The 21,956-nt window shown below is 36.7% G+C and overlaps 1 protein-coding gene across 1 annotated transcript in view; it reads right to left on the bottom strand.

Annotated features, from left to right (window-relative positions):
* The window catches only part of LOC107727029 (contactin-3-like), an 82,801-nt gene that overhangs the window by 28,024 nt on the left and 32,821 nt on the right, over positions 1-21,956 (bottom strand). The window contains exons 4-10 of the mRNA XM_016536781.1: positions 19,666-19,841; positions 12,853-12,945; positions 12,062-12,265; positions 10,373-10,475; positions 9,664-9,848; positions 4,397-4,533; positions 4,062-4,191 (exon numbers count right to left, since the gene is read on the bottom strand). Coding sequence (XP_016392267.1) covers positions 4,062-4,191; positions 4,397-4,533; positions 9,664-9,848; positions 10,373-10,475; positions 12,062-12,265; positions 12,853-12,945; positions 19,666-19,841 — 1,028 coding nt within the window. The remainder of the gene's footprint in view (positions 1-4,061; positions 4,192-4,396; positions 4,534-9,663; positions 9,849-10,372; positions 10,476-12,061; positions 12,266-12,852; positions 12,946-19,665; positions 19,842-21,956) is intronic.

Raw genomic sequence — 21,956 nt, 5'->3', positions numbered from 1 at the left:
GGGAGATGGGCACCGTGTAATGCGGTGTGACCCTCTCTGCCCCAGAAGGGCCTGCCCTGGCTAGTCCTATATTGAAATAGTCAGGACCGTAAATATGACTGACACACACAGAGCGCTTCGCTGAATGACAGAAAGCTGACGCGGGCTCCGCCGCACGTGCTTTTATAGCTTCCTGGTCATGACGTCACCCGCCGTGACGTCCCGTTCAGCTATTGGACTGATTTCACATGTGATTCAGAGCGTGGGTCGCAGAAGGCGTTCCCCTAGTGTTTTCGACGCAGCTCGAGTTCCTGAAGAGGAACTACATAGACATACTTAAAAACAACAAAAACTAATACTAAAATTAACACAAAAGCAGAAAATACAAAAATCAAAAGTCAAATATTAAAGTCAAAATATTAACAAAAACTAAAATATTACCTCAATGCTACTGAAATAACACTGGTTTGGTCAAATAAATTTAGCCTTGGTAAGTATAAGTGATTTCTTTCTAAACCAAAAAAAAAAAAAAAATCTTACAGACCCCAAACTTTTGAAATTATTTTATTTTATTTTTTCTGTCCTTCTATAAAAAGTTTTTCTTTTTCTCTATAAAAAAACAACAACAACAACATGCAAGTCATTTTTGAATAAGCTATCCCTTTAAAAATATATAGTATAAAACCTTAAACATGTTTAAGGATGACTGATATTACACAGTCAGATGACACAAGTGTTTATATAAGTTGTCCAGCTTTTAAAGCAGCCCTTATATGAAAGACATTTTCCGATAGAGATGATGCAATGCTAAAAGACCAGCACTAATTGGGTCTAATGTGTCTCCTCTGCCGAGAAGCAGCGTTTATCCAATGCTGTGAATGGGAAAGCTGCTTATGCACTGTCATACTGAACACGCTGTGGCCTAAAGCATTGTTAAATAGCATCTCTATTACCTAATTAGCCCATGGAAGGTTGCTGGCTCCTACACAAACATCATTAGACAAGACCAGTGAAGAAATTGGCTACAGTCAGAAAGCAGAGGTGTCCTTAATGACCTCTACCCACTTTCCACCATTTCTCTCTTTTTCTCTCTCTCTCTCTCTCTCTCTCCATCTCTGTATGAACTGATGACAAAGATCTTTCTCTGGTCTTTGTCACTGTCTACTCAAAGTTTTTTCCACCAGTGAACCCCTCAGTTGTGGCTTTGTCATGTTGTCAACACAGCGGCCACAGTTCCTCATCTCCCACCAGCCAATCAATAGTGGATTAACATTACTGAAAGTTACAGTGCCACGCCACCCCACTCTAAATGTTGCAAAATCAATGTTCTTATGGGAAATGTTGAAAAGAGGGCAGCTCCTTGGTGTGTGAGCCCATTTCAAGAGTTTATTTGCCTGTAAAAACCTCAGCGCACGCCAGTGGGTAAGAGCTGTGTTCTGATATTCATAATCAGTCACACTGCAGTCTGAACCTTTTATTTGCAAACTGCACTAGTCACTTCTTTGTAGTGCCAATTGAACCAGTGACTTAGAGCTACATTTAAAAGTACTGACTCAAAGTCTACTCACCATCATTTTTATTTAAAAAGAAGAAGAAAAAAAAACTCAATCACATTGTAAAAGTATGTAAAAAAGGAAAAAGGTGCTCTAGTCTTAGTTTACCCTGTCTACTCTAGTCTTAAATAGGTAACTGACACCTAAATGCTATTATAAGAGTTCTCAATGTTACTTGTTAAAAGCTTGCAAATTAAGTGTTGCTTTGTTTACATTTATTTTCCCGCAAATGAGAAATGTGTGTTCCCTTTCAGTCGGTCACTCTCGACGTCACGTCGGATGACCGACGAATTGGGATCTCGCTTAGAGAGACCAATCTACTTCGAGTGTAAACTAAACGAGCCAATGCACATTGGCATGCGATTATTGCATCCAGCTGCCGCTGATCACAGCGTGAGTATAAGTAGGCAGCAGATGCAGCGCATATTCAGCTTTTCGCTTCGGAGCCGAGCGATCACATCGTTCTGCTCCTGACTACTCTACTGAGAGAAGAAGACTGAACGAGTTCAGCGCGCTCTTGGAGAGCTCTTCGTGTTGGCGGTACGGCGCTGCAGCGGTGGTGGTTTCCCGTGTCAAGTGGGTTGCACACATCAGGCTGCACTACCCCCTGTTTGTGTCGCAGATGATCATCTCCCCTGTGCGCCTCAGCACACTAAAAGAGCTTTTTCCCCTAAAAGAGCAATTTCGGGTGCGTCTTTCTAAAGACGACGTTGCGTGGCAAACTTGACGTTACGTCTTTGTAAAGACGATGTGGGTCTTGCTATAGACAACGTATCACCCGAGCGTTTCTGGATGCGGTCGTTACCTGGCGCCGGGTGATGGTCACGATCGCTGCCTCACGTGCCTGGGCATGTAGCACGCTGAGGTGGCGTTTGTGGATGAGTCATCTTCTCATTGCAGGAAGATGATCATCTCGGAGTCGCGGGCCAAGCTCCGTTTCCTCAAGGGGCGGAGTTCCGTTGCCTCTGCCTTGATCTAGTTCTCCTCTTGGCGGCAGCCAGGGGGGGCTACTTCAGGCAGTAGCGCGGGCGGTCTGAGGCACTCCGCAGCCAGTTGAGCTGCCAATGGAACGTGCTGGGCCCTCTACAAGGAGCGCACCAGCTGTATCCTTTGGTGCTCCTCCAGATGTCGATTGCTGCATCGGAGGGTGAGCCAGAGCTTTCTGGAGAGGAAGATTCGGCTGCGCTGCTCTCCTCCGGGACTGTAGCAATGCCTGAATCGGATCCAGAAATAATGGCTATGCTTTCCCGGGCCGCCGTAGGGGTAGGGCTCGAGTGGAGACTTCCACCGTGTCCCGAGCCCTCAAGGTTGCACGATTGGTTCTCGGGGTGGTCCGCGCTGGTTCTCAGCGCCCAGCCTCTTACACTCGAAGTAGATTGGTCTCTCTAAGCGAGATCCCAATTCATCGGTCATCCGACGTGACGTCTCCGTTCCCTCCTTCAGGGAACGAGGGTTACCATACGTAACCGAGACGTTTCAATTACAATAGTACGGTAAACAACAATAGTATGAAAAAAAAAATCACAATTTATTACTGGGAGTTTCATGATGAAATAAAATAAAAACTGTGTTATTTCAATATTTTTCCAAATGTTAATATTTTTAATATTTCTCCAACTGCTTTACCTACATTAAAATAAATATACATAAAAATACATAAAAATATTTAGAATAATATATAAATGCATCATAATAGCATTAGATCTGCTGGTCTTAATTCACTCTACTCTAGTATATATTTTAATATTTATTGATATTTCTACAACTGCTTCACCTACATTAAAATAAAAATATTCATATAGCATCACATATGCCAGTCTTAATTCACTTTATCTACTCATAGGAAACCAACACTTAAACATTATTATGATGTTATTTACATTACTTTTTAGAAGCTGGTATCATTTTTTAATATTATTGAATTGAATTATTGTCATTGCATTTAAAATACAACGAGATTTTGTATGCTCTTCCAACACAAAATACTATCATAAATACAAACACAAACAATAAATATAATTGCACTAATGCTTGGTGTATATTGCACAAATACATAAATAAGTACATAAATGGAATGATACTCGTAATAAATTATGACAAATGAGACTTTGTACTTTGATTGACCTGAAACGTCTTCCTTATTTATGTTATTATTATTAATAATAATAATATCATATTTTGTAAATGAAAAATGTATAATAAATGTAATGTAATGCTTATACAGCCATTCAAACAGTCTCTTTCATTGTTGAAACACCAGTATGAATAAAAAATATTTATTTCTCATATTTATTTTAATCAAATTTATTGCAGGCAACTGAATGGCAGTCAAAACAACAAAAAACAATAAAATAGCTTGTGATTTTAGTTTCTAGAAAGATTTGAAATGTTATACTGCACATGCAAAACGGCAACCAAAAAGCAGTTTAATGAAATGTTGTAGAAATGTTTTGTGTTTGCTGGAATTGTGCTGCAGAGTGAACAAAGGCACAAGATAACTGGCAATGAGAAGGGTACAGGTTCTCTTACCTAACACCACCAATTCGGCACCAAAATAAATGATTCCGTGTTTGTTCTCAGCGACACACTGATACATGCCAGCATCTGAGAGGTTTACGGAGCTGATTGTCAGGGCTCCGTTCTCTATCTGGATCCTGTCCTGTGAAACAGAGGAACAGCAATGAAGAGAATTTTAAAATAGCTGTGCATTCAACTCAAACAACAGCGGCAGAGTTTTAGGCATTATATAATCAATACAACTTTGTCATATACATTTAACAGAGCTCCCCTGCTGAGGTTTGACCCAAGCATCTTTGCACTGCCATCCCAGTCTTTTTACGACTACACCATTGCTTGAATTTTACCTCTGCTGCCAGGAGTTCTCCATTCTTCAGCCAGCTGTATGAAGGCTTGGGCTTCCCATTGGCCTTACACTCCCAGAACAATCTCTCTTCGATTGACAACGCATTGTCTCGCATCGTCTGAACCCACTGAGGCTTTGCTGAAGAGACAAAAGTCAATCATTTTTATGAATTAATTCATTAGTCCTTCTTTATGTATTATTTGTAAGTTTTTGAATCACAAAGATGTTTTTCTGGTCTTTGTGAAGATCTTTTTTTATGGTCTTTGTTCTCAGTTGTGATCATGTTGTCAACAGAACGCCCACAGTTTCTCATCTCAGTATTTTTCACATTTTATGCTCACCAAGGCTGCATTTATTTGATCATAAATACAGTAAAAACCGTAATATAGTGAAATATTATTACAATTTAAAATAACTATTTTCTATTTGAATATATTTTAAAATGTAATTTATTCCTGTGATGCAAAGCTGAATTTTCAGCATCATTACTCCAGTCTTCAGTGTCACATGATCCTTCAGAAATCAGTATAATATGATGATTTGCTGCTCAAGAAACATTTATTATTATTATCAATGTTGAAAACAGTTGGACTGTTTAATGTTTTTGTGGAAAGTTCAAAAGAACAGCATTAGAAATATATAATATTATAATATTATTAGAAATAATTTGTGATATTATAAATGCCTGTCACTTTCATCGGTTTAATGTGTCCTTGCTGAATAAAGTAAAAATAAAAACTTTTAAACTGTAGTGTGTAATCATCACATTCTTGACTGATAGGTTGACACTGGATATTTTTAAGTTCTACATGTTAGTTAATGTCTTAAGAAAACATTAGTTATGAAAAAGAAAACAACAAAAAACAAAGCTATTCTACGACTGCTTTAGCTATTTATATTGTTATCTTAAAATGAAAATTTTTCTATGCATTTCTCCTCTTTTCAAGCTTGCCTCCTTTTTGTCTAATAAACACAGCATTGTGTATTACGATTATTGTTGGCTCTTTGACAAATTGCTTTGTTCCTCTTTTGTAACTCGCTTTGGATAAAAGCCTCTGTTAAATGCATAAATAAAAATAGTGCCACGTCTTCCAATCTTAATGAAAACATAATTAAGGCAAGCACTGTTAACAATGATTGCTTAGTTATTTCTATACTTATTGTATTTCTAAATTAATTATTTTCTTACGATGAAGACTTACAGTTGAGGGCCATATATAGGGACTAGAAAATCAGAGACTTGGGCTTGTGCTCTAGTAACATGCTAGCAGTTACAAAAAACCTCCAACTGTACAATGATTTTAGGGTTTGGCTTTGCTGAAACACGGCCACTCTTTTATCCGATTAATTGGAAGCACAAAATGTCAATAAGCACTTGATCTATCCGTCTTCCTGCCGATTGAAAAGGTGACAGGTTTCCATTCATGTCCCCGATCCTGGCTAGATTCACGATTGAACCATCAAGCACGGTTCTATAATGTGACTCTCTCTCCTCATGTTCTGCATTGTTGATTTCCACCAATCACACAAGATCTGTGCAAGCATGCCTATAGATGAATCATCAATCACCATTCCCGCTAATGGAGCTTGCAGGTTTTGTGGCAACTAAGCACTTAACTGATCGATCGGAGTCACGTACTGATTGACTCATCAAGAAAACTGATCAGCTCTGGTTTCCCAGGAATTAATTAAACCCAAACATCTATGAAACACAAGAGCTGACCAACCTGGCAACTGCTATCAGTTCTTCTTTTCTACGCTCTGGCCTTTTTCAAAGAGCTTGGCATACTGCATTATACAAGGACGCTTGCTCTCTGACAGCGCTGGGAAGAAAAGCTTTCATGTTTTTTTATTGTTTGTGGAGGCCGGGTCTTTTCAGAAGAAGGTTAGAGTTGCACCTGCCCCTCTAACCTTCTCAATTAATCATACACAAACCTTGGGAACGAACGAACTCGCATTCACAATAACAGCATTTCATCTGGGAACTTAGAAGTGGTGGTGGGTACACAAATGTGAATGGAAGGAGCACCTTTGAAATCCCAGCTGTCTAATGCAATAGCGCTGTGCTGATTTGCACTACAGTTTTGTTTGCATTGTATTTCACTAATGGGTTCCTTGCAAGTAGTTTTCTTATTTGTATTATATATCCATTAATTTGAATCAATAACAACTCATGTGAAAGATATTAAGTAGCTGTTCTGCTATCAATTATCATGAGAAACATGTGCTATTTTTATCTTGCTATTCAATAATTTCTAAGCACGCTATGGCTGGTAATTCTGCACATAGTCAGTGATCTCCACATCATTTGGTTGAGGCCTGTTCTTCTTGTTATTGTGTCGATGGAAAATTACAGAGCCAAAGAGGGAATGATTCTCACATGCTTGCTTCTAGTGCCTAATAGTCCTAAGAGTCATGTCTCACCTCCAAAAATGGGCTCACAAGTGCTTAAGTTCCAGATAGACCTGCAATTTGTCCATATTTAAGCGATATCCCTTTGAGCCAGACTTTGGTGTCAGATTTGGAACAGAAGCTTTATCTTATAAGGCAAAATAATTAATAAATTGGAGAGTGAAATGGCAAAGATAATAAGAGCTGACCTAATTGCAGCGTCTGAATTGCTATAATGAGCAGCATTATTAACTAAAATACAATGATAATGAATAACACACCAGAGGTGAAATAATGATTCTATCTATCTATCTATCTATCCATCCATCCATCCATCCATCCATCCATCCATCCATCCATCCATCCATCCATCCATCCATCCATCCATCCATCCATCCATCCATCCATCCATCCATCCATCCATCCATCCATCCATCCATCCATCCATCCATCCATCCATCCATCCATCCATCCATCCATCCATCCATCCATCCATCCATCCATCCATCCATCCATCCATCCATCCATCCATCCATCCATTTTTCTATCTATCTATCTATCTATCTATCCATCCATCCATCCATCCATCCATCCATCCTAAAGCAAATATCTATCTATCCATTATAAAGCAAATAATCCATCCATCCATCAAGTCAAGTCAAGTCAAGTCAAGTCACCTTTATTTATATAGTGCTTTTAACAATACAGATTGTGTCAAAGCAACTTTGCAGTATTAAATAGGAAAAGAGTGTGTCAATAATGCAAAATGATAATAGTAAACACTCAATTTTCAGTTAAAGGCAGTTCATCATTGAATTCAGGGATGTCATCATCCAGCTCAGTTCAGTTTAAATAGCATCTGTGCAATCAAGTGCCATCCATCCATCATAAAGCAAATATCTATCCATCCATCATAAAGCAAGTATCTATCTATTTATTATAAAGCAAATATCTATTCATCCATCCATCCATCCACTATAAAGCAAATATCTATCCATCCATCCATCCATCCATTAATCCATCCATCCATCATAAAGCACATATCCATCCATCCATCCATCCATCCATCCATCCAAAAGCAAATATCTATCTATCCATTATAAAGCAAATAATCCATCCATCCATCAAGTCAAGTCAAGTCAAGTCAAGTCAAGTCAAGTCATGTCACCTTTAAAGCAAATATCTATTCATCCATCCATCCATCCACTATAAAGCAAATATCTATCCATCCATCCATCATAAAGCAAATATCTATCTATCTATCTATCTATCTATCTATCTATCTATCTATCTATCTATCCATCCTAAAGCAAATATCTATCATCCATCATAAAGCAAATATCTATCTATTTAATATAAAGCAAATATCTATCCATCCATCCATCCATCCATTAATCCATCCATCCATCCATCATAAAGCAAATATCCATCCATCCATCCACAAGTCAAGTCAAGTCAAGTCAAGTCAAGTCAAGTCAAGTCAAGTCAAGTCAAGTCATGTCACCTTTAAAGCAAATATCTATTCATCCATCCATCCATCCACTATAAAGCAAATATCTATCCATCCATCCATCATAAAGCAAATATCTATCTATCTATCTATCTATCTATCTATCTATCTATCCATCCTAAAGCAAATATCTATCATCCATCATAAATCAAATATCTATCTATTTAATATAAAGCAAATATCTATCCATCCATCCATCCATCCATTAATCCATCCATCCATCCATCATAAAGCAAATATCCATCCATCCATCCATCCATCCATCCATCATAAAGCAAATATCTATCTATCAATTTTATAAAGCAAATATCTATCCATACATCATAAAGCAAATATCTATCCATCTATCCATTATAAAGCAAATATCTATCCATCTATTATAAAGCAAATATCTATCCATTATAATGCAAATATCTATCCATCCATCTATCCATCATAAAGCAAATATCCATCCATCCATTCATCCATCCATCCATCCATCCATCCATCTATTTATCCATCATAAAGCAAATCTATCTGTCTGTCTGTCTGTCTGTCTATCTATCATCTATGATTTGGCTCTATAAAACTGTAACTTCTGCCATTTGACACCTTTCTGGATCAACGAAAGTGTCTCAAATTAGCATTTAGCACTGCTGAGTCTTGGCATGATGCAACATCACGCTGCCAAATCCATTATGTGAGCTCCGTTTATTTTGGTCTTTACTATGCGGTGATAGAAACTATAAGAAAGTCCAGACAGGGCAGAAAGTAATCGGAAAGCAATTCACTGCAATTGAGAAATGACTGAACTGGCAGGGTTCCTCATGGTAAACGCTGGCAAGAATTTGAATCGTTATGACAACAATAATATCAATTAAGTGCATTTTAAATTATTAGCAAGCATTAATTTCAATGACAGAGAAAACGATATGGCAAAGACGACCGGCTTCAGCAAATCCTACTAATATCCAGTCATTGTGTAACAGTACTTTGGAATAATGACACAAATGCGAACAAAATAAAATCAAACAATGAATAAAACAATCATGTGTATCTACATGTGTACAACAGCGCCACTTACACAATGTACAATTTTTTTCAGTTACAGAATGTTCCTGGCAACTCATTACCACACTTTCAGAGCAATTTTTACAGTAGTATTTGTACAATGTCAAAGGAAGATTAAACCATTTATGTGATTAGGTAAATCACAATGCAGTGGAAAACTACCTAGTCTGCATGGATTTCATTGTAAAACTCTGAATACAGTGATTTATTGCAAGAAACTGCTGTGACATTTTGCAAAATCCGGGCCATTTTTATGGCAAAAATTAATCATACCATGTGCACTGAATATAAAAGTACTAAGAGTGAAATAATCATACCATGGAAAGACAGTCGTCCTTGCACTGTGTTCTTTCCCATCTTGTTCTCAGCCACACATTCATAGCCTCCGGCATCCTCCTGCTGGAAACTGGGAATCTCCAGAACTACATTTGAGTTCTTCATCTTCACCTTGCTGGGAAACGGCACTCCATTCGCTCTCCTCCACGTTATCTCTGGAACTGGGCTGAATGTATGAAAAACTATGGTGAGTAATCTTGCAAAAGAGAAAAATGAAAAAGCTACATACATAGAGAGAAAAAAGAAAGCAAGAACACAGAGAGAGAGAGAGAGAGAGAGAGAGAGAGAGAGAGAGACAGAAAAGATGAAGATGAAGAACAGAAATTTTGTATAATATCATTATATTGTAGATCACTGTCGTTCCTCATATCTCAGCTCTAACATACTAAATGAGTTACATTTCCTTATAAGACACCATCTCATTTCTTTTTGCAAGGAATACGTATATGGCTCATCCACTAATGGGATCAATTGAGAGAGAAAAATTGCCTCAAGGCAAAAATAGACTGTTATACGGTATTTCCCAAACAGATTTTGACAAGCATGTTTAAAAGGTGGCGAGAAGTGGTGGAAAAGGGCCAAGTTGAAAAACACATTAAGCTCAGTGACAGAGTACCATTAAAAGTCAGGGTAGCCGTAAAGGAAGGAAGCGGCATCAGTAACTACAAAAGGGTGAGGAATCACACTTACTTCCCCAAAGCAAAACACTCCAGTGTCACAACTGATCCCTTTGCAGCTGGAACCATATCAGAGAAATGAACCTCTATTTTCGGCTCATATTCACCCATTATGCCTATAAAGTAAAAAAAAAACTGCTTTACTTTTTTCATTCATAATTCATTCACTGATTATGTATAATAGTAGAAAATGCATTATACGATAGATACCAAAGAGTGTTAGTAGGTGAACAGTTTTTTTTCCCTGAGAACAAGCAGCTAAAACAAAGGCAACTAATTATTCATACCATCATCTGGAGTCTGACACAACGTGGAGAGGTGTGGTGTTTGCTGCAGCTTTTACAGTGTCGGTAAATATTTTATCCAGCCATTGTTTGTGTTTACTTTATGGCAAAGTATATTTAGGACTGTGAAAGCGTTTCTTGAGAGTAAGCAGGGTTGTCTACGAAGCTCTGACTTCTAAAAAACACTGTCTAAAACTAATTTACACTGTCTTGTTACGTTAAAAAAAGTGTTTGCATGGTGTCAACATGCTGTCAAGTCGACACCAGAGAAAGTGTTTTCGGTGTTGCTTTCAAATCCTAAGCAAAATAAATTAGTGTTACATTTAAAGTCCAAATACAAAGAAAGAGATATAAATCAACTATACATCTGCATTATTCAATACATTTAGTAAACCATTGAAACCAAGTGTCAACCAAGATTATTATACTTGCATTTCTGTTTTTAATACTATTCTCAAATATACTTTACATTTCGTTTTTGTCTTAGTTAATTTAGCAATGGTCTTGATAGTTACAGTAGTTACTTATCAGACCTTAGCACATTTTATATTATTAGTAGTAATAGTATCCTTTTATTACTATTATTGTTACCCCAACAATATGTCAAACATTACTACCAGCCAAAAATGCTTGATTGCCTAATATTTTGTTTCAAGTTTAGTTGTAATGCTTTTAAAATCATATCACATGTGAATGTATCTTCTTAATTATATGTGGTAATATTGTTGTATGGTGAACTCAGAGGGTAGGGTTAATTAAGTTAATCAAATTAGTGAAATCTAATATGGCACTAATTTAAAATTCTGCTAATACACACACATACACAATGTCAGTCTTTTAGCAAGTAAAAAAAAAAAATAGACAATGGTGGTAATATTGTAAAGGTCTATTTAGAGGGTTAAGTTAATCAAATTAGTGAAATCTAATATGGAACTAATTTAAGATCCTGCTAATTCATCTATTAAAAAGAAAAAAACAAACAAACACAACAACAACATATATTTGTTTATTCCACCTTGGAAACTGAACCTTAGTCCTAGTTATATATATAATTTGCTGTTAGCCCAGCTAGACTCATAATTTATCTAATGTTGTATAAGAACATGCTAACTATTTAATTTGAGCACTTAAAGTTTTTAATATTTAATATTACTTGGGCATAGTTGTGTGTTACAGTAATGAAGTTTTAATTTTATTATTTTACTGGATACACTACATTAAAGCTCTTTATTTATTTAATTTTATATGTACGTGGTGGAAGATGGAGCTGGTGGGACCTCCTACAGCAAGTGCACTAACACAATTCAAACAAACCTGATGCTTAACTGCATCAGCAGATCAATCAAACCCTTTAGTGCTATGCTATGATTCAGCTTCTGCCTACTAAATTGCCCACTGAAAAAGAAGAAGATATTTACCATCGGTTCGTAATACCAGAGGGGTTGGGGAGCTGAGGACTTTGCCTTTAGTGATGCGGTTTACCACCACGCACGTGTAGTTACCCACATCTGAGGGCTCGACTTTGGCGATGTAAAGGTTTCCCGTCTCCTGAGAGACAAAGCGACGATTGTCTTGCTGAACAAAGTAAGGGTACTCATTAAAGACCCATGCAAATGAGAGATCTGGAAAGGAGATGGGGAACAAAACATATATAATTCAAAACAAATCAACTAGGCTAGCCAAACACTCTTGGGAACTTAAATAAAAAAAACTGGTATAATCATTAGGGCACATAACATTTTTCTTTTCCAATAGCACTTCTGAAATCTGACCCAGGTGTATCTAAAATTATCATACGGTAATTAGAATCCTAAGCGGTGATAAATGCATCTTTATAAAACACTAAAAAGAATGTCAAGCCAAACAATATTAAAAACAAAAATAAAAAAATACTCTGACATAGGTGTCAGGCGTAGATTCAAAGATCAAATGAATGAACTCGCACACTTACTTGAAAGCCATTAAGTCCTTCAAATTTGTAAACATTTTTAGAGGCCACAAGGTGCAACAAATAAAATAAAAATTCATTTATTAAAAAGTGTTTGAATCCTATGGTCTCTAAAAATGATTTTAGACAAAGCATGTTAAAACATATAAAATCTCATGGAGCACACTGATAAAAGTCAGAACTCTGTATTTCACAAATGTACAGCATATTTATGCTAGACTAGACTATAAACCAAAAAAAGTAACACTATAAATGCCTTACCTCCTGCATATGATGGTGTACCACAAAGTAAAACGACCCCCTGGCCTTCTCGCACAGAGACAGCACTTCTCGTTTGAGTTTTTAAATTCAAGTCTGAAAGGCATGAAAAAAAAAAACATTCAGAAGATACAGCAATGCTAGACATGAGCATGAAATACAGTTGCTGTCCCAGCAGGCACCTTGGTATCAATTGATATCAATTTGACATCAAAAGTTACTCAAGACTTGATCAAGATGCTTTATAACATAATTTTAAGGTCAGTTTGGACAGCAATTTGCTGTGGTAATTGGGTGAAAATATGAAGTTAATACTCACACTGAAATTGGTTTAATGTATATGCAGGCCAAAGTGTTTGACATTCAGTTTACATCAAATCAATGTTGCGGTTTAGACGTCAAATTGATGTCATATTAACATTACATCAATGATTTGTGTGTTTTATTGATATTTATTACATAATATGAATTCTTTGTCAGCCTGGTTAAGTTTAAGCAGCATCTTAACTGGGGCCTCAGACAGCATCAATTCGCTATATTTCCTTTTGAAACGTGTCCCAAAATCAAACTGACGTCAAAAACTTGATGTCCATTTCACCTCCACACACTCATGTCCTTTCTAATGCCCATTCAATGACAAAGCTTTCTCTGGTGTTCAACACCACACCTGTAGATGGTGCTATGCTAGTAGTGACAGGGGAGCCTCTTCTTCAAAAGCATTTACAATCCTAAAATGAACCGTGACCTTGTGTCCAGCTCAAGTTCTGTCACTCTCAGGTGGGTACGTCATGTCATGTAAAACAAGTTGGCTTGGGTAACTTTTAAAGGGGTCATCGGATGCCCATTTTCCACAAGTTGATATGATTCTTTAGGGTCTTAATGAAAAGTCTATAACATACTTTGGTTAAAATTTCTCAATGGTAGTGTAAAAAACACAGGATATAACAGGCAGATACAACTACAGTAATCATTTATTAAAAAAAATATTAACATTCCAAGTCTTCCGAGGCAAAACGATTGATTTGTGAGAGGAATAGACGCGATTATGTCAGCCTTGGCTGTGAAATGCCATTGGCTCTTGTGTGTCTCGTGACCAATTGCGTCATGCTATGGTAGTATCTTTTTGAATGAGATCTGAGCACATTAACGGAGCGGGATCATTTTCAGCGATTAAAACCTTATGTTTTACTCTCTTCTACGCAAAAAGATATCGCATGGCTTCAGAATGCAACACAACTTGTTTGTAATACATTTATACTGCTTTTTTTGGGTCAGATTTTGCAATAAATACCTGTGACTGTTCTTATATTTGCCTGTTATGTGTTTTATATTGTTCAGAAGTGGGTGGGTTTAGGTGCTCCAATGAAAGTATAAATTTATATAAAATTATTTCTAATTTTACAAATGCATGCAAACCATTGAATTAAGGTAAACAACTGAAAACAATGGAGGACCCTGCATGTCGAAAATTGATGCTAAAAGGGTACCCTGTGCATTCAAAAATTACGCTAAAGGGGTACCTTGAAAGCGATGCCAAGGGCTCCTGACCAAGCGTCAATATGTGATGAGTTGGGAGTGAGAATGTGTTGCAGTAAAATATGACTTTGTGATATGACTATTTCTGGTAATTTTTTATGTATGCTCAGCTGTACCACGTGGTTTAGAATGTGCGTGAGACACAACCGCTTCCATGGCACGCCGCTATTTCACTTGGTAGTTGTACTCCATTTTGCAGTTAAAACTCGTTTCCCGGCTACACTGTCCATATATCTAGAGCCCTATGATTTCTGCGATGCGGACAACATGGAAGGAACCACAGAGTCCAGGCATAAAACCACAATTCACTGTATAATGCGGATGAATGTCACGGAATTTGGCCAATTTGAATTAAACAATCAGGAAGTAGGGCTGCACAGCTAATCAAATTCAGATTGTGATATGGACTAACATAAGTAATTATTCATCAGTTGTTCTGCAATCTTTGTTGAGAATAGGTGCATTTCTTTTTGATTTCAGGTTTGTTGAATAAAACTTTTCTTTCATTGCATTGCTTCTGTGTCATTATTTTGGTGGTCGAAAAGAACATCAGTGTGTAGATGTCAAATGGATCAAGGTCAAGGTCAACTATAAGTAAACCATTTGTAAGACTGCAGCTCTGTAGTTTGTGTGAGCATCCCAACATAGTAGTGACATTGGCTCAACCAATGGTGTGAGTTTTTAATTTCACAGACAAAAAAAATCTAGTGATTATATGTAGGCTATACTTTACATGGTTACACTGTAAAAATGCCAATTATTACATAAGTCAAAAGAACTCACTCCTCTGATCATAGTAACATATTCTTGACATTTTGTTTTTATTATATTATGCATGTTATGTATGCTGCATTTTTTCTGTATTTTATTGCAATCAATCAATCAATCAATCAATCAATTCCAAACAAGAAAATAAATCTAGTGATTGTATGTAGGCTAAACTGTACATTGTTACACTGTAAAAAATGCCAATTATAAGTACGTCAAAAGAACTCACTCCTCTGATCATAGTAACATGTTCTTGACATTTTATTGTTATTATTTTATACATGTTATGCATTTACAGCTAATGATCATTTTGTTAATCAAGTAATCTGACAATTACTTCCTTGGATTTTTGGATAAAATAAATGTTTTTCTATATTTTATTGCCAAATTTATTCCACACAAGAAAACAACAACAACAACAACAACAACAACACACACACACACACACACACACACACTCACACAAACTCATTTATCTATTCATAGCAAAATGTTCTTGCCATTTCTTTATTGTCAGTGTTATACTGTTTTGATGATGGTGGCAGAGAGTGCTTCATCCATTTTGGTCCATTGGTTCAAAATAGGTGTTCAAATGGGTTGAGATATGGTGACCATACTCATCAAACCATTCAATGACCTCTATGGTTGGGTCACTGTCTACCCGGAAGAGTCCATTGCCATCAGGATAGAAGTTGTTCATCATCTGATAAAGGTGAACTCTGAACAACTTTTTTGACTTGCAGTGATGCTTCCCTCTAAGGAAACAAAATGAACCAAAAGCATGCCAGCAAAATAGCTCCCATAACATAACAGAGCCACTGTATTCTCCTTAATTGACTCCAACATGTAGCTGGTGGCTTATCATCAGTATACAAACGATAAAATGCAAGCTCCAAGGGGTCACTCGACGCATGCAAAGTGAAGGACTATACATCTGAATTCCAGGCCAACATGGGGAGCAATGGATTGTGTTGAGCACCAGGTCTCAGAGGATACTGAAAAAGTTGGTTGAGATTTTCTCGACACCACATTACATACGTATCGGTGCCGAAACCATTGAGGTCACGGACATAGCAACATGGAAAGCTTATTTGTCGAGTCAACCGGCCATGCTCTCCAACGAGCTCTACATTAATCACATGTTCATCCATCATCATTTCAACATCAAAGTCACGAAAGTGAGGCAAAATTTAGTTGCGGTGGCAATCAAAAAAGTAATGCATGTGGAAAGCCCCATCAAAAGGGTCACCGTAATGCATTTTTAACTGGACTCTAATCATCTGAGCTGCTGAAACAGTCAAAACTGTGTGTTTTTTTTTAAAAAAAGGAGTCAGTCAGTGAATACTGAAATCCTGTCTTAATTATTGCAGTTATGAGCCTCTGTGGTACATCTGTTCTATTTATAGCTTAGAATTCTGGCTATTGTGATGTCATACAGTCATCATTTACTCACTCAAGTTCTTCCAAACCTGTACCAGTTTTCTCCTTGGTGAACATAATATGTGACCCTGGACCACAAAACCAGTCATTTTTTTTTAGAAATTGAGATTTATACATCATCTTAAAGCTGAACAAATAAGCTTTTCATTGATGTATGGTTTGTTAGTGCAATAGGACAATATTTGGCCGAGATACAGCTATTTGAAAATCTGGAATCTGAGGGTGAAAAAAAAAAAAATTCTAAATATTGAGATATTGAGAATTTTAAGTTAAAACAACAGTATGTGTTTTACACATATTAGTGTAATATGAAAAAAATGACTATGGAAGTCTGTGGGGACCAGAATATGGTTGCCGAGAGAGCTCAATGCGCTACAACTTAAGAAAACACATACAAATAGAAAAAGCACCAGAAAATTAAGAAAACATCTTCATCAGTTTGACCCCACACGTGCTGCAAATACTTACAACACAACCAAATACAGAAACGTGCTGCAGGTAGCACAATGGGGGGAAAACAATGCTTACAAAAATTAACCATGATTTTATTATAGTAAAAGTTTCGTAACCATGTTTTTTTTGGTGTATATTGATTACCATTTGTAAAACCACAGTTGTTTTAATAGTAAAACCAATTTTAACAGTAAAACCATGGTTTAATAGTAAGACCATGCAAATGTAAGCTATTTGCTGGTCTGAAAATGCATTAAACAGCACATACATCTGTCAAAGCTCTTGACAGGGCAAGCCAAATTAAAATACATGCTTAAAGAGTTTGTTTAAAGCACTTAATGTAACATGACACATCCTCATGTTTTGGGCAGCTTGGATTGTGCATTTTTCCTGCACTGCTCACACTGTGACCTCTGCTATTTTTCAGATGTTTTATCCATTAAAATGACTGCTGTAAAATTACGTGGCTGGCAGAGGTTGTCCATGCACAGCACAGAGACCAGATTAATTAATGAAATGAAAAGTCATTGTTGATTACTTTCATTAATGAATATTAGCTGTTTGCTATCTGATGCCAGAAAACATTATTTTTGCGGTTGTATTACGAAAAGTCAGTAGCACAGAAATCACATTTTTGCACACAGTGACCCACCTTTAAAATAATGCAGAAGAACATGCATTGCATGCACAGGAAACTTCTAACAGTTTGTATAATCAGTCTGATCCAAAACAAACAAATAACATTTAAACATACATTTTTGGATATATGCTGAAATGTATATGGACATATACAATATGCATTTTCCGACAGACAGAGCACTGAACATAAAAGTACTTATGTATGCACTTTATAAACGTATACATTTAAATAAATGTAAAAAATAAAATAATAGATAAATGTACAGTGACAATAATTTTGTCATGTAAATGTTTCTTTCAAATGAGTTAAATCAATGTCATGGAATTTAAATAATTTAATTGTCATTAATTACATGCAACAAAATCAACTGACAGACTTAATATTTTATGAATCTTTGTAAACATTAGTAAATTTTTAAAGTCATTCATACACATATACAATTCAATATGTTAATAATGTTAGTTTTTAGTGTCTATACCAGAGGTGCCCAAATGTTTTACTATGAAGGGCCAAAAAACAAACAAACAAACAAAAAAAAACCCCTGATTGGCAGGTAAATGTACAGTGAGAATTTTAGTTTAATATAATACTATATAGGGAAGTCGTGGCCTAATGGTTAGAGAGTTGGACTCGTAACCCAAAGGTTGCGAGTTCGAGTCTTGTACCGGCAGGGATTGTAGGTGGGGGGAGTGAATGTACAGCGCTCTCTCCCACCTTCAATACCACGACTGAGGTTGCCCTTGAGCAAGGCACCGAACCCCCAAATGCTCCCCGGGTGCTGCAGCATAAATGGCTGCCCACTGCTCCGTGTGTGTGTTCACTGCTGTGTGTGTGTGCACTAAGGATGGGTTAAATGCAGAGCACTAATTCCTAGTATGGGTAACCATACTTGGCCACATGTCACGTCACTTTTTTTTTTTCATATGCTATATAGTACATATACACACATATGCACAGGTTTCTTTTGAGTCAAATTGGTTAAATGTGTTAAATAAATGTTATGGAATTTAACATATTTAATGATTGCCATTAATTAAATGCAATTAAATCAACTGATTAATAACTCAATATTTTGAATCCAAAAAGATTTGTAAAAAGTTGTTCATACTGTACGCATTTAATATAATATAGGGTCCTACCACATTCAAGGCCCAGAAAGGTAGAAGAATTGTTGAATTGTTATTTTAGTTTTTTTGCGCAACAAAAAGTATTCTCTTAGCTTCATAAAATTACGGTTGAACCGCTGATGTCACATGGGCTATTTTGTCTATGTTCTTGTGCCGTATGTCAGAGTAATCAGTGCAATTTGGGAAAGAAATCAATTAAATCTGTATGTGGATGTGTGTAAATATTAAAATGTAATCCCCTTTGTAATCGTTAACATTTTCATAAGTAACTGTAATTTAATTACACATTTTTTCTTAGTAACTGTAACTGATTACAGTTACATTTATTTTGTAATTAAATTACGTAACGCCGTTACATGTAACTAGTTACTCCCCAACACTGGTAATTAATGACAGAATTTTCATTTTTGGGTGAACTATCCCTTTAATAATGGATGTTTCAGAGTCTATATCAGAGGTGCCAAAACGTTTTACTATGAGGAGCCAAAAATCTAACTTTAAGGCTGTGGGCTGATAGTAAATGCTGCATTATGTTCAACTATATCATTAAAAAAATTATAAAATAAAATAATCAATCAAATTCACTTATATTTTCTACATTTCAATGGAAAGACTAAATTAAATTAAACGTGTGCTTGAGTCATAGTTATAAAATAACAATGCAACCATTTGTTTTCACTGTATTTGCTTGTAGGAGCTATATTTGCATTAATTGCGTTAAGGTGTTGATAAGTCATTTTCTCTCTTCTTTAAGCTAGTCCAATATTGGCAGCATCCACTCTAACACCTGTCACCCTGCATTGAGCGGCTGAAGTGCTAATATAGCATGCTAACGCACAGTCGATGACTCACATGCAAACTGGAGGCTCGCTCTTCTGCTAAGAATTGCTCCCTGTGGGTTGAAGGCAGTGCACTGGTATATTCCTCCATCCTGGGCACGGTCCAGACTCCTAATGACCAAATTTCCCCCAGATAGCCGCCGACGGGATTCGGTACTGAGATTAATCAATGTGCCGTTCAGAGACCACCTACAGACACACAAACAGACAGATGATAGTGCACACAGCTCAATGTGTTGTGATACCTGCTGATTTTGAGTGATTTTTCATGATAACCTTTGAAATTGATTTTGTTTTGGATGTACAAATGTCATGTGGAATATCAACGAATCATTACAAAGCGGATTCAGATTGGTATTACACTTCAGATTGGTATTACACTTCATCCCTGATTCATTTCAATAAGACATTTTTCAAAACCCGAACAGTCTGATGGCCTATGGAAATGTTGTGAAGAAAAGCTAAATTTTTCTCATTGAACGTCCTGTTTCACTTGGAAATGGATCATATTATACAGGTAAAATCATTTGCAAATGGCAATTCATGTTGAGTTTTTATGCTGAAAGATTTCCAGCAGCTCTTTTTGCTGTCCTTTTCATTGTGCGATGATTAGCGCCGGAGAGTCTCATTAATTCCACTTTCTCACACCTCATCTACGCCTATCATTAAGACCCAAGACCCGAGCCTACCTGAGGCCTTAACTACTAGCATGCAATTCAGAGGCCAGCCCACTAATGTGGACAGATTTTCAAAGGGCGCAAGATCATTTAAGGATCCTGAGGCCTCACTAGTCATTCACTCTGACAGGGCGTCAGCTGGGTTGAACTCCCATAGTTCAACTGTGTGTCTGCACACTCCAGGAACAGATGCTGAGTGCTAATTTACTAGCGTGAGCAGTGGATGCAAATAAACTGATGGAGGTGTAAATACAAAAACAATCTTATAGAGCCGTGATCAAGGCCCCCTGTTGTCCACAACAATATACAAAGGCTCTACGACTTTTCCAGTTGTTCGCGATTTACCGGACAAGGATTAAGCATAAGGTTTTTTGTTAAAACTTTACCAATTCTCACTATTAACTTGCATTCATTTTACTAGCATATTGGCTGTTTATTTGTACTTATAAATTTTAGATCCCTTAATCCTACCTCATACATAAACTTATAAATAAATACCTTACTATTAATAAGCAGCAAATTAGGAGTTTATTGAGACAAAAGTTGTAGTTAATAGTGAGAACTTGAGCATAAAATAAAGTGTGACTGAATTAAAAAAAATATGTTTTGCTCAATTTCTACCTGATAACATAGTTTATAGTTTAAAGGTGCAATAGGTGATTATCTTCAGAAACATTTTTGTTATGCTGGTGTTTTTAATACATTGCATGTTTTCTCTTCTTTCATTAGCTGATCTGTACTTACAAATGCGCTTCCAGAGTTTTCATTTACGCTTCTAAAGTTTCCGTTTACGCTTCTGAAGTTTTCATTTACGCTTCTGAAGTTTTTGTTCGCTATTCTGACACAAATCTCTCGTGGAGGCGGGGCTAGCAGCAGTGTGTTCTCATTGGCTACTGAGTTTTTGATTGACAGCTTCTCACACAGCTACCGTGACAGTAATCCATCTGACCTTAATGGTTGAATAAGTATCTTTTGAAGTGAAACAACAGATAAGAAAAACACGAATAATTGAAACTTTTGACTATTAACAATCACTTCCGATCAACTGTCATACGTGCATGGCTTACAATTCACTTGTGTTATGTGGATTCTCAGGAACTGTTGAAAGGATCATTGCAGTTTAAAACATATTATGAATTTTGAACATATTCTGTATATTATGTTCTTGTGCATTTTGTGTAGCAATGTAAATTATGAGAATACAGCGTATCCGTGTGATGCAGCTGACACAGAACAGCATACGCTGTTTACGTCCAGCTGATACTCTCCAAAATGGCGCTACAGGGTGATGTGTAGGAGACGAATTGTTGAATAAATGATGAATTTTCATTTTTGGGTGAACTAACCCTTTAAGTGGTCTAAATGTATTTATCTGTATTTATATATTCTGTGGAAGGCGTAGGACCAAGAAATATTTGTCCAATCAAAATGCTCGTTCCGAGCGTTTTTATTGACTTTCCTACCTGCCTGTCAACATGTGTATTAGCATACCTCTGCGCACCCTGTTCGCGCAGACAGGATACGTCATCAGCGCGTTCACGCACGCTGTGCAGACAGAGCGAGAATGGCAGACAAACATCAACAACCCGATCTTCCTTCCTGGTATTGTAGTACTTTTAAAGTTTTC

Source organism: Sinocyclocheilus rhinocerous, unplaced genomic scaffold (genome assembly GCF_001515625.1).
Source record: "Sinocyclocheilus rhinocerous isolate Xijiao unplaced genomic scaffold, SAMN03320098_v1.1 scaffold666, whole genome shotgun sequence".
NCBI classification, from domain to species: Eukaryota; Metazoa; Chordata; class Actinopteri; order Cypriniformes; family Cyprinidae; genus Sinocyclocheilus; species Sinocyclocheilus rhinocerous.
The sequence above is the reverse complement of the archived record's forward strand: the minus strand, read 5'-3'. Positions and strand labels throughout refer to the sequence as shown.